Here is a 14,563-nt window from a genome sequence, read left to right as displayed (position 1 = left end):
TCGTTAGAATTTGATTTCCAAGCAATTCACAACAGTATAGAATAATTTAAAATATAAATAAATAGACTGTATCTTTTGGTCAAGTTAAGAGGAGAGCTTCTAATATTCCAATATGTGGTCAAAATTATATATTTCAGTAATAAACTGGGATAAGTATATTTCGGGGACCTTCTAGACAAAAGTCATGATTGGTTCTAGATTATTCTGAGGCACCCAAATGACACCTCAGACTAATCCAGATTAATCCAAAGTAAACCCAGATTTCTAGGTTTACTCCTGATTAAAAACATCTGAAAAGATCTAGACATTTCAATAAGGTACAGAACTTTTCAGGTGTTGGGCCTGTGTGGAATGACTCTCAGGATGACGGATCCCAACTCCAGGATAGCACTGCTACCCTCCCTTTCCAGCTCCCCATTTCCTCTTTAAATTTCCTGGAGAGGCTTGACTCCATATCTCAGCTTGGGAAGAGAAGCCACTGAGGCTGGTGAATTTGCTAGGCTTAGCCTGAAAGAGGGGCACAGACACCTTTTGGTGCGTGATTGTAATGCACATCTCCATTTTGGCTACACGATTAAGCCAAAAAAGATGTGCATTACATTTGAGTAAATATGGGTATTTTTGTAAGATTATTGTGGGGGACTAGTTTGACTAGTATGGAGACTGATAAAGTTACCAGTGTCTGAACAGTCAATTTGAAATGTTGGTAGGAGTACGTACCAATGCAGAGAGTATTAATTTTTGATTGCTAGAGAGTAAATTGAAATCCAGAGTCTCTAAGGTTGGGTGAAGTAAAGGGGCATCGACATAGAAACCTTTCCAAACAAGGGTGGTGGAAGAGTTACTGTAGTAAAACCACACATGGAGACAGTTTTGCACTCTCCCCTCATGTTGCCATTTTAAATCTCTGACTCTGAAAGCTGTATTCCTAAATCACTGATACTGAAAGCTACTTTGGGGACCAAATCTGCAGTGTGGTGGGCAGAACCAGACATAAACACGATCAGGCAGAAGCAGTGGGTTGTTGAGATGGCCAGTGTCACACTCTGAGTTACAGAAGTGAATTCAGGAAGCCCATCATTGCTTTCATGTATATTGTATGGAAGCTTCCTTCTAGATGGGACAGACACTAGTCACACGGCAGTCCTTTCAACTAGCATAGTTGTGTAAAGTATTGTGGACTTTCAAGAAAGGAGGTGGTGTAGCATATTGTTTCTCTGGTCTTCTCTTCGCTTTGCCTTTGGTGAGGTTGTCCTTTGCTTCTCCAGCCTGAGAGGGCATTAGACATCACTGCTTGTTGCCAGATGAGACTTTGGCCCCTTCCACACAGCTGAATAAAATCCCATATTATCTGCTTTGAACTGGAATATATGACAGTGTGGATTTAGATAACCCAGTTCAAATCAGATATTGTGGGATTTTCTGCCTTGATATTCTGGGTTATGTGACTGTGTGGAAGGGTGCTTAGGCCCCTTGTACACTGCCATATAAAATCCAGAATATCTGCATTGGACTGGATTATATGGCAGTGTAGACTCATATAATTTAGGTCAGAGCAGATAATGTGGATTATCTGCTTTGATAATCTGGATTATATGGCAGTGAAGAAGGGGGCCAAGAGGGACCCGGTGAAGACAAAGAGCAACCAGAATATTGCAGGAGATGTTTAAGAACTCTAGAGGGCACTGTGGTTCAGGAAATGTGGTGAAAGATTTTGAAAAAAAACAAAACCTGGATTTCAGAGGAAAGATAATGTTTGTAGTTTTACTTCACAGTCAGAGTTTCAATTCCACAAATTGATATGATACATTCAGCAACCCTTTGACAAAGGCAACTTTTGTTTTTGTGAAACTCAGCTGTCTTGCATCCTGCCTGCGTCTGAGTAAGAATTTTTGGTGCACAAATCCTACAATCTCTCCCTTTTCAGATGGCCATTTGTCACACAAAAAATAGTTTAACCAATCAAACATATGTGTATCTGGAAAAATTATTTTGTGTGAGGAAAAATATTTTTTTTGTGTGCAAGACACAAGTTTTTCAAGCAAATAATCATGTTGTTTGCTGCCCCCCCCCTGCACAAATGGAGTCATCTTGCAGAAAAACAGTATGTGATATTCCTGAACAAGAAGCCATGTGTATTTCTGTACAAAATATTTTCACAAAGCACTATTTCATCATTTTAAAATTAAAACACAATCTGGAACAGCTGATAAAACATTTAGGCCTAAATCCAGTTGCCAAGCATCTCAAACTAGTGAGATATATACAAGTATTGGTTTATGTCCAGCAATTGATTTTACAAGTCTCTTTGAAACTAGCTATTGGATCAAGGTCTTAAAACGAATACAAAAGATGAGGGAATAATAATGTCAAAACCATTGAGGAAAAGCATTCATATTGGGTGCCAGAAAACCATTTGAGTGGAAGCCAAGTGCATATCCCAGGACAAGCAATGCTATAATTTGGACACCGATAGAGAAGTGGGCTTTTGGTGTCTTTAGCAACTATGTTTTGGATGCTATATTGCAGATCAGGGACTCTTTAGAAAACCTGAGTGACAAGAGGCAGTGGCTGGATCGTGCTGGCTGATGTTATTGCCATTCTTGTTGAGACAAGGAATAAGAGTCTATAAATAAACATTTGTCAATTAATACACTATGCATAGTATAAAGTCTGCAGTTATAATCAGTTAAAACATAGGATGAGGTTGGAGTTGAGATTTTACATCAGGCAGTTAAACATATAATTAATGATTTAATTATGAATATCATCTTAGGAATTTGGAATTGGGTCTTACATTTTATTTCAGGTTGGAATAAGATTAACATCAGTATTATTTCTTCTATTTTCTTGAATGTAGTTTGGCATTGATTGATTAAAACTACATTGTGTCAGATGTTAGGAAGCTGGACACTTGGCTGCAGTTGAATAGTCCTTAATAGACCCAAAGCCAAGATTCCCTTTCAGTCCTCACAATGACTTAATTTCCCCCCTGCACACTGTTGGACCTCTCAGTTTCTATTTCAAGTTCCATATGTTGAAAATGTGTTATATATTATCACACACAAGTAATTATTTTATGGACATATCTAACTAACTAACATTACATACACTTTATGCAAATACTGTTTAAAAGTAATGATATTTAAGAATGAATTGGATCTGATATTAATTAAAATTTTGACTCTTTATTGATTGCTCCATATAATAGCTGTTTTCATTGAATGTTTCTTGTGAACATCTTAATAATAATAATAATAATAATAATAATAGCACTTTATTTATATTCTGCCCTACCGCCCCAAGGGGACTCAGGGCAGACCACAGTACACATACAAGGCAAACATTCAATGCCGTTTTGGATAGATAGGAGGAAAACGGACAGAAACAATAGAACAGAAAGGAAGTCTGTTGTTTCAATGTCCAGCGTTTTGGCCCCTGTGAGGTTGTGCTCGAATCCAGCCACAGGGGGTGCTGTTGCTCCATCTTCTATGACAATAGCCATTAGGACTTCCTCCTTCCTTTTGGTCGCCGGGCATTTTCTGATCTTCTTCTTTTTGGTGTCGTAAAATACCTTCCCTGCTTAGCGGTATCAAATTTCTCTAATTACAGCTCAAGCTGTTTTCGAACTGCTTAGGTCAACAGTAAGCTGGGCTGACAATCAGGAGCTCATGCCGATGCGAGGCTAGGAACTGGCAACCTTTCAGTTGGTAGATCTTATCATTGCTGGTGATTTAGCAGTTATTCTAAAGCCCATAGAATGATGCAGAAATATGAATTGAAAACTATGTGTCTTATCCAGTTTCCTTCTTTTTTCTGAAGATCAGACCCACCCAACTTATGCTTTGCTCATATAGCCACATCACTATTTCTTTCAATGCATTGACTAGTGGGAGTGTTTTTTTTAAATGTGTGGGAAAGCCACTGTTTATTTTTCCCCCCTTTGCAACCTGTTCAAAGTAGAGCTGGAAATCCTGGAAAATACCCTAACAAATTTTTCAAAAGTCATTTTCACTAGAAAAATACAAAAATGTATTATGGAATGTTTATTTTATGACAAAAGAAGGTTTAAGCTAACCCTAACTCTAACCCTAACCCAAAATGGTGTTTCTGTATTTCCTTGCATTTACTTATCCAATATTGTTTCTGAAAACTATATTATAAAAGGAAGTATTTTATGTAAGATTACATACAGAATCAATTCATTGCAATTTCTTGGTTTTGTTTCCTTTTCTCACTTATGGGAATGAATACTTCTTCACAATACAGAGAAGACTTTTTTTTTGTTTTACTAGTTGATAGTTCTCTTCTTGGTTGCTTCCGCCTAAGTTGCAAAACTAAAGAAACTTCAAAGACATTCAATACATTTATAAAAAGTATCTTTGGTTTTCAGTTATTGTCTCAATAATATACCAATCATTATGGTTTTATGCTGAATCAAATTTTACATAAGGCATGTTTACCTAAAGCAGTGGTTCTCAACCTTTGGTCCTCCAGGTGTTTTGGACTTCACCCCCCCTCACAATTCATAACAGCTGGAAATATGGCTGGGTTTTCTGGGAGTTGAAGTCCAAAACATCTGGAGGAACAAAGGAGAACTACTGCCCTAAAGTAACAAATGGATATGTCAATTGCATTGTATTATGCAAAATGACTAATTTCAAAATGTTGGTGTCCTGAGAAACATTAGGATAGAATGGGTAAGCTATGAATGTAGCCAGAGGAGAAACTGGTGAATAATGAGGAACCCAATATAATCTGATGTACCCTTGTTTCAGTTGCCAAGATCCAGACATCACTGCTGTTTTTGATACCATCTGGATTTACTGTTAGGCAGAATGAGATGGTTGCGCGAGGCAGCTAATTGGAGGTGTTAATGAAAAAGCAGTAAATTCTTCCTTGTATTTGTAATCCAAGAGAGTTGTGCTAGACAACTTTTTTGTCCCAAGTGGTAACATAACTTGGTCATCATTGAATTTTGACTTCTATAGGGTCAAGGAATGAGGAATCATTCATTATTTTGTTCCTGGCAGAAATATGTTTTGGACTAACATTCCATTTGTTGGCTGAAATAGTTTTCTTGACCAGATCAAGAAAATAATGTTACTTTGGAAAAATACAATTGCATTGCCATAATATGAAATGGATGTAATAAAATATGCTTTCAATATGGGTCTTTTTTTTTTAACAAGTGTCTTTAATTCTAATGTTACAGTCAGTTGTACATTAGTTGAATAATGGCAAGTGACATGCATATTTCATCAGGACCATAAACAATGCTTCAGACTGTATCCAGGCAAAGTTGGAAAACCAAACATAGCTAAATGTAAAACCTAGCTTCTAGCATATATTCAGAATTTCTATATGAATGTTGCCCCCCCCCCCCCCCCCACGCTCTATATCTTAGGCCCCAGGGTGTTCTCTCCGGTGAAAAACAATATGAATTATATTTCCCATCTAACAGTGTGACTGATATTCTCCAACAGTGTGAACAATGTTTTCTAAATTACATACCTCTAGGAGTCATTCTTGTATAACTTTTGTTTTCCAGTTAGAAGTCTTCCAGAAGTTTTTTATGTCTCTAAACCTCCCTCATACTGTGACAAGAGGAGAGCATTTTATGTTGGAAGTAAATGTATTCAATTATATGAAAGAAAACACTGAGGTAATAAAATTTAAACCTTTGTCTTCAAAAATCTGTTTTATAATTTCCCCTTTTGCTATGGATGAAGATGAAATTAATAAGGAGTCCTGGGGCATCTTGAATTTTCCAGTCTTTAAGATGACACAGACCTCTTTGCTGATGTTTTTCTGACACAAACTAAGGCCCCTTATACACTGCCAAATAAAATCCAGATTATCTTCTCTGAACAGGATTATATGACAGTGTAGACTCATATAATCCACTTCAAAGCAGATAATCTGGATTATATGACAAAGTAGAAGAGGCCTAAGACAACTACCTAGCCTGTAGAAATTGCTTAGGGCTTGCCTACAGCAGTCCCCAAATCTGAAGTGGGCCAGAAATTGCTTGCGGATGTCCAGACAACTTTCAGGGGTGAATAAATTTAGCTCTGCATGAATGAAAGCTGGGGACTGCTCCAGAGTCAGGGAGGGCTCTAGGCAGGGTGTGGACAGTGAATTGGCTCCAGTGCAAACAATCTGTCCATATGGGCTAGTGGTCCCATTCCCTTTTCCTTGCACTTCTCAATGCAGAGACAAGGGGACAAATCGGGGTTATGTGCCCTCTCCTTTGCTGGGGCAAATGGCCAGAGAGCACTTGACCACTACCAGACACCTTCGGGAACATCAGCAAAGATACCTGCTACCCTTCTCTTTTCCCTGTGCTCATCAGTATAGGGAAAGGGGCATGGTTTAGGGCCATGTTGCCTCTATTGCCATGGCAGATGACCATGACAATACTGCAGTGACGCAGATGGCTGCAGGGGTAAATGGGGAAAGAGCTTGTATGAATTAAAGTCTTCTGCCATGGCTCTGGGTGGTGCTCATTGTTTTGACTTATGTAGGATAAAAATCTGCACAAAATCTCACAGTACACCTGGCTTATTAGTCATGGATCTCTGTTTTGAACATTTTAAACATCCACTGTCCTCAGATTGCAGATGTTATGAAAGGAGATATTTTTTCTGGGTGTAATTTTGCTTTGTTGTTTTCTAAATATTCTTCTCTCTCTTCTGTTCTCATCCCAGTTTTCACTTCTCCAATTGCTTCCTACTCCCAACCCACCATTTGTCTTGATTGTATTTTTATCTGTGTTTTTCTAAATATTCTTAAATTGATGCATGGTGCCCAGTAATTTGTAGTCTGTGCGAAAACCTTTCTCTCCTACCTGGAAAGCAATTCTGCAATAAACAAACAAACAAACAAACGGAAGTTCATTAGGAATATGTTTGCATCTCTGGCTTTTAGAGTTTTGGGAAAGTAATAATTGACTACTTTCATTTCTTTAGGTCACAGTAACTCTTGATACAAGTGACACCTTTGAAATCCTTATAATTTCTAATGATATAAATGCCATGGGAAACCAACGGTCAGTGTGGGTCCCAAGTGAAGATGGGAGGACTGTCATTTTCCCAATCAAACCAAAGCAAATTGGAGAGATTCCCATCAGAGTGACCGCAATATCTCCCATTGCTTCTGATGCTCTTTTCCAGAAAGTTTTAGTAAAGGTAAATTTAAATCTAAACATTTTTTTGCATGATCTACAACATGCATTGTCATCATAGCACTTTGCTTCTTTCATATTCTCAACTCAAATAGGAAATTAACTTGGTTTTGTAACCAGGAACATAAACCATGACCTTCCTAAACTATGGTTAGAATGCCAGTATCATTTAACAACTCAAATAGGGTCAGCAGTTGTATAGCGAATACAATTTTGTGTATAGTAGTGAAGAACTCAAGTCTGAAAGCAGTGTTTGGTTGCTGAAGACGCAACTCTGTTTTGGAAAGCTTTGCCAACACAATCCAGTTATTTATGGGTATATGCTATAGAGTAGGCGTGGACAAACTTTGGCTCCCCAGGTGTTTTGGACTTCATCTCCCACAATTCCTAACAGCTGGTAAACACCTCCCATAATTTATATATATTCACCAGAAATCTGTAATAATATTTGGAAATATAAACATGTAATATGTCTAATGATTATTTTTCAAATATACATTCATATCATATGGAATTATTGCAGATATAATGCATATTACTTTTTAAATGTGAACTCATAGAATCTCAACTTTTAAAAATATACATATTATGTCTGATATTTATGAGAGATGTATCTAATCTATATTCTGTTTCAATAGGCTGAGGGACTGGAACAGTTTCATTCGCAGGCACTTCTTTTGGATTTGGCAAAAAGAAGCAGCCTTACAGAAAATTTGAACTTCACTTTCCCCTCTAATGTTGTACCTGGCAGTGAAAGAGTTCAAATCACAGTTATTGGTAAGCATTTCATCTCTCTTCCTGGTACCATTTCAATGCTCTTTGACAAATGAAAATAAAATAAAGTAAGTAGTGAGGAAGAAGTGGGAAAAAGAGCCATTATACTTGCCTTATACTTGTTGAAGGAAAGGTGAGATGTACATGTAACAAAGATTAAATTAATTTTGGAAAACGGCATTCATAACCTTTTGGAAAAACACCTTTTGGAGATCCTAACTTTTTAGAAATGCATGACCTTTCAGAGAAGAGCCAAAACCCCTTTAGAGTAGAATCTTCTCTTGTGGTATGCAACCAGATATAATTATGCTGGCAATGCTTTGAGTTGTTAGACTGAGTAACCTGTTATCTCTGATCTGATGGGAAAACAGAGAATGCATAAAAACAGCAGAGGTTTATAAGTGTTTTTCAGCACCCAAAAATATGTACTCTCCCATAAAACAACTTATTTTATACACAGGTACAAAACTTATCAGTCCAGTTTCAAATATGTTTGAGACTATAGAGTAAAGGAAGCTGCATACCAGAATATACATACAGAAAACAGTAAGCAACAGGATAATAGATAAACATTACTAGAGAAGGCTTGAAGAAGGTTGCTATTTCCAACAATTCATACGTATTTTGTGCCATGAACTGTGTCTTTCAGGTGACATGCTGGGTCCTTCTATCAATGGTCTTGAGTCCCTGATCAAGATGCCTTATGGATGTGGGGAACAAAACATGATCAATTTTGCACCCAATATTTATGTCTTGGACTATCTGACTAAAACAGGTGACCTCCAGTCTAATCTGAAATCGAAAGCTGTGTCCTATATGAGAGAAGGTAGAGTATTTCTGTGGAAAGAAGCCTGTTATTTAAATGTGGATTGCTTTAGCAGTTTCTTTTACACTTATCCTATTTTTTTTTGTAATCCTAGATTTGGGAGCATAGGAATTTCTTCTCTGGGAGGTCATAATGTTGCGAACAAGCTGTAACCACCTACATGCACTGCGTTGAAGCACATCTTCTTTGTGCTTCATTCATAACTCATATGGTGTGGGTCAGAAGAGCAGAATGAACAAAAACGTCAGATCCAATTCAGAAAGTAATGATCATGCTTTCTAAATATTGAAACTCTTTTATGACTTTTGGCCCACCCTGTATGTCTGTGTGTGCCAGACATTATTTCACATCTGACCCTCACAGCAGCTTCACAGATGTGCATTTAGTGAAAAGATGGAGAAATTGTAGCTCTTCATCTCATGTTTGACTCCAGCTCAAATTAGCTAGGATAATATAGCTGGTGGGGTAGAAATGATGGAAATTGTAGTTCAATGGCACAAGAAAGCTCGTGAATTCCCCACTCTTGCTTAGGTCTCATCTACACAATCATATAATGCAGTTTGAACTAGTTAGTGCAGACTAATGTAATAGAGATTGATCTGTAGATGAGTCTACACCGCCATATAATCCAGTTCGATGCAGTTAATCTGCATTCTGAAACTGTATGATATGGCAGTGTAGATTGAGCCTTAGTCTCTCCTGTTCAACCTGGCAGTTTTTTTATTGTGTCAGAAGCAAATTGAGAATATACTGCCAAGTTACTTCTGTTGTGAGAGAATTGGCCATCTACAGAGATGTTGCCCTGGGGATACCTGGATGTGTTACCATCCTGTGGGAGGCTTCTCTCATGTCCCTGCATAGGAAGCTGGGGCTGACAGATGGGAGCTCACCCTGCCTTGCGGATTCGAACCGCCGACCTTCAGGTCTTCAGGTCTCCAGTTCAGCCAGCACAAGTGCATTTCATGGATTCCACAATGCAGTTTAATTATGGCAATCTACTACTTGTTTTCTGGACAAAACTAATACTGGGTTGTTGTCGGTTTTTTAGGCTGTATGGCCATGTTCTAGAAGTATTCTCTCCTGATGTTTTGCCTGCATCTATGGCAGGCATCCCCAGAGGTTGTGAGGTCCTCCCGAAAAACCTACAACAACCCAGTGATTCCAGCCATGAAAGCCTTCGATGACACATAAAATTAATACTATCAACTATATTTTGGAAATTTTATGTTAATTATATTCCCCTCCCACAGCTATGGCAGAAATGAATATCTTTCTTGAATTGAGTTATACTGATAAAGGTCCCTCAAACCTAGAACCTTTTAAATCTTCCTAGAAGACTATCATAGAAATGATCAGAACTATAAGTAACATCATTCTCCCTCAGTGCTAAGTCAGTGGAACTCAAATTATGGTTCGCCCACACAATTTAAGTATACTTTCAGAATCACAATCTCTGAAATACGTTTTTTTTTAAAAAATACATGACATTAATTATCTGTCTTAATTGTAGTTGTGTGCAGTGACAGTCTGAATTTCCAAGCTGTTCTTAAATTGTGCAGGTTGCATCATTTTTGAACACAACTGGTCAAATGTAATCTCTGGCAGAAGTCTCTTTGCTTTAGTACGGTTATATTACAACTAATATGACTCAAATCCTGGATCAGACTCCCACAAAGAAAGGGAACAAAGGCCACCACCAGCAGAAACCGTTTTGTTTTCTTTGTTAAACTCTGTGGGTTATACTTGGCCTGACAACTGGACACAGGCCACCCTAAAGTTACACAGTTAGTTTGAAAAATAATGAACATCTGTTTTCAAAGCAACTTCTTTGAAGTTTTTAAGCAATCTGTCACTCCCTGTAGACTGATTTATACTACCACAATGTTTTTTTAAGTTCTTTAAACATTAGTCTTATTAAAGCTATTTTTAAATGAGTCATAACTGAATTGTTCAGTGATGCATTTGTTTTCTTAAATAATTCTTTGTTTTGTGATTAGAAATGATGTCTTTATTACCATTAGTAGGAGCTATCTTGTTCATGACATATAATTATTCTAAAATAAGTCTGCATCTTTGGTTTTTTTATCTTAATGGTGGTGTTAAGTGATGTCTGCTCAACCTCACGGCTGTTGTCATGTGGGGTCCTACAGGGTTCAGTACTAGGAGAGATCATCTGGAGTTTTGGAGTTCTGTGCCATCTGTATGCAGAGTGATACCTAACTCTATTACTCATTTCCACCAAAAGCCAAGGAAGCAGTCCAGACTCTGAACTGATATCTGTCAACTGTTGTAGACTGGATGAGGACAAAGAAATTGAAATTGAATCAAGACAAGATGGAGGTCCTTCTGATCAGTCATAAGGCAAATCAGGGTATAGGGTGGCAGCCTGTGCTGGATGGGGTCACATTCCCCCTGAAGACACAGGTCTGCAGTCTGGGACTCCTCCTGGACTCATTGCTAAGCCCAGATGTCAGTGGTGGTCAGGAGGACTTTCGCACAATTAAAACTTGTGTGCCAGCTGCAACTGTGCCTTGGGAAGCTGGACTTGGCCATGGTGGTTCATGCCTTGGTTATATCCCATTGAGACTACTGTAATGGGCTCTACGTGGGGCTATCCCTGAAGAGTGTCTGGAAACTTCAATTAGTTCAGAGATCTGCAGCCAGGTTATAGACAGGTGTTGGACCCAGGGAGCGTACCACCCCCATGCTACAGCACCTGCACTTGCTGCCAATATGTTACCAGGCCCAATTCAAGGTGCTTGACCTTTAAAACCCTAAACAGTTCAGGTCCTACTTACCTATCTGACCACATATTCTCATACCAACCCATCCGTATGTTAAGATCTTCTGGAGAGGCCCTTCTCTCGCTTCCACCACCATCACAAATGCGGCTGTCGGAAACAAGAGAGAGGGCCTTCTCAGTGGCCACCCCAACCCTTTGGAACTTCCTCCCCAAGGGGGTTAAAACAGCCCCCTCCCTGGCATCTTTTAAAAAGCAGCTAAAGACGTCCAAGTTCTTGCAAGCCTTTAATGAATATACTTAATTTAGAATGATAGGAAGGCTAACTTTCAGTGAGTCATTCTAAGTTACCATCTGTACTGACAAGTTTCCCACAACAACTATATTTGTTAAATGTTTTTAAAATGTTTATTTATACCTTATTGTAAAGTTGACTTTGTAAGTTATTGTTATATGCATGCTGACCTGTATTGTTTTTAAAATGTTGTGAGCTACTGTTTAGGGAGAAAAGTGGAATATAAATAAAGATTTATTATTATTATTATTATTATTATTATTATTATTATTCTTTGTATCAGTACAAAGTAGGATGACTATGATAAGATGTAACCTAGAAATGAAGTGAGCAGGCATGGCGTAGAAGTTTAAGTGTTGGACCAGCACTGGGATACTGGGATTTGAATATCTGTGAACTCAGGGATATCACACTCTAAGTATTAGGGGAAGGCAATAGCTAACTTCTAAATAAATTTTGCCAGAAAAACCCAACAAAACTTTGGGTAGGGTCTTCATAACTTGAGTCAATTTTAAGGTGTATAAAAACAACAGAGGCCAGTGTGGCATACTAGTTTTACCATTAGTCTAGGACTCTGTAGAACAGGGTTTGAATTTCCTCTGAGTCACGGAAACCCTCTGGCTGACCTTGGGCAAGTTATATACTCTCCACCTCAGAGGAAGGCAAAGCAACCCCCTCTCTGAATAAATCTTGTCAGGGAGACCTATGGTAGGTTCCCCTTAGGAGCATCATAAGTCAGAAATAATTTGAAGACACACAAAACGTTCCGTTCCAATCCAACAAAAATAGGAATCACAGGTGCATCCACCAGGAGATGTTTTTGGCAGCACTTTCCTGGTAGGTGTGTGATTGAGCTTTGCCTCTTCTAACTGAAATTTATGAAGCATTTTGACTTGAAATACTCCCTAGAACTGTTGTCATTCTAACTGTCAGAAGAAAATTGTATTGCAGGAGAAGGTACAGAAAAGCAAAATGATCAAAGGAGCTTTGCAGTATCTGAAGCTGTTTAGCTTTTTAATAAAGGTAAATAAGAGAAAGTGGACAGGGAGATGTTTTCTCCCTCATAGTATTAGAGGCAAGGGTCATCCATCAAAGCAGGGCTGATAAAAGGAAATTCTTTACTAATAAACCAATAGAATTTGCAAACACAAAGTATAATGACAGCCTGTTGGATAGTTAGTTCTTATGTTTCTTTTCTCCAGGCTACCAAAGGGAGCTTCTTTACCAAAGAGATGATGGTTCTTTCAGTGCTTTTGGAAACAGCGACCATTCTGGAAGTACATGGTAAGTGGCTTGTCGGTAAATAATGTAGTGTTAATACAGTGTTACAAAATGATTGATCCAATTTCAAAACATTATATTTCACAGTGGCAATATAGTTATACAAAAAGTTATAAATGGTTTAATGAGTTACCAAGTTATCATGTTTTACTAACCATTTTGAGCCAGAAACAAGTCTTAAAAAGATAATCCCATAGTTGGAAAATGTCTTATTATGTTCTGGGGTTGCTATCTTATGAATGGCTGAGACTAGAGGCTTTTTGTGCACTGTGAAAGGCATCAAGTGGAAATCACTTGAAACTCTGTGCCCCACCCTTTCAAGGGGTAAGAGTTTCATACACAGGCAATTCATGCAGAGATTTTAAATCAGGTCCACCTTTTTGAAACATCATGTCGTTATGAATTATTGAGACTATCAAAGGCTTGGTTGAGAAGCTAACTAACTGCCACATTTCAAGTATGTCACATGCAGAAATCTTAAACTGTTGTAGCTTCCAGAGTTGGGAATGTGTAATTTTCCTGCATGCAGCTTTTGTTAGTCTCCTGGAATCTTTTTTGGGTATTCATGGCATATACATAAGAGCATAGGATACTGCTATAAGTTGCCTTTCTGCATTCCATGTCTCACAGAAGAAACAAAAGAGAGAGGCAAGAATGTATTCAAATAAACCTGATATTTTCCCAAATAGATTCTATTTGTATATTCACACCTATTCTTGGTGTTTCATTGAAAGGCTAGAAAAATTGTCAAGAGTCTCCTTTGGGTCTCTCATCCAGATAGTTTAGAAGGCCAGACATAAATCTTATATTCATTTTCAAGATTTAAATTTAAGTGCATCTTGCACAATTAGCTTCTTCAAGTTCTGCTTCAACCTTCCAGTGCACATATTTTAAACACTTCCTGATGCAACTTACGTAAACACCAATCTGTGTGTTAACAAACAGAAAAAATGGACCACTGAAAATATTTAACTGTATGTTTCAAATAAAATTTCCATCCTAGGTTATCAGCTTTTGTGTTACGAAGTTTCACTCAAGCTCAGCCTTTCATTGACATTGATCCATTCATACTGGAAAAAACAGCAGCTTGGATTGCCAGTCATCAGAAACCGAGTGGAGAATTCCAGGAACCTGGAAGAGTGCTACATACTGAACTCCAAGGAGGCACTAACAGCTCTATCTCGCTTACAGCTTATATTATGGCTGCCTTACTGGAGTATCAGATGGATAAGGTAGTAGCAACACTGATGCTGTGATTTTAAATATTGTTTTAATGTTATGTTTTAATTGGGTGGTTTTAATGTTTTATTTATCCATTGATGTATGTATACATGTGGTTGTTGCCTTTGTAAGGCCGCTTTGAGTCTCCTTCGGGATTGAGAAAGGCGGGATACAAGTATGGTCAATAACAATAAGTAACGCTCACATGCCTGAAGCATTAAAGGAAGCACAATGAGGTTT

The 14,563-nt window shown here is 38.1% G+C and overlaps 1 protein-coding gene across 2 annotated transcripts in view; it reads left to right on the top strand.

Annotated features, from left to right (window-relative positions):
- Nucleotides 1-14,563, top strand: part of CD109 (CD109 molecule) — a 98,380-nt gene that overhangs the window by 56,193 nt on the left and 27,624 nt on the right. For both annotated transcript variants that reach the window (XM_067467790.1, XM_067467794.1), the window contains exons 20-25: nt 5,552-5,665; nt 6,972-7,190; nt 7,825-7,963; nt 8,610-8,786; nt 13,024-13,105; nt 14,106-14,334. In XM_067467790.1, coding sequence (XP_067323891.1) covers nt 5,552-5,665; nt 6,972-7,190; nt 7,825-7,963; nt 8,610-8,786; nt 13,024-13,105; nt 14,106-14,334 — 960 coding nt within the window. The remainder of the gene's footprint in view (nt 1-5,551; nt 5,666-6,971; nt 7,191-7,824; nt 7,964-8,609; nt 8,787-13,023; nt 13,106-14,105; nt 14,335-14,563) is intronic.

This window comes from Anolis sagrei, chromosome 1, assembly GCF_037176765.1.
Source record: "Anolis sagrei isolate rAnoSag1 chromosome 1, rAnoSag1.mat, whole genome shotgun sequence".
Taxonomy (NCBI): domain Eukaryota; kingdom Metazoa; phylum Chordata; class Lepidosauria; order Squamata; family Dactyloidae; genus Anolis; species Anolis sagrei.
Note: the sequence above shows the minus strand (reverse complement) of the source record. Positions and strands in the feature narration are given on the sequence as shown.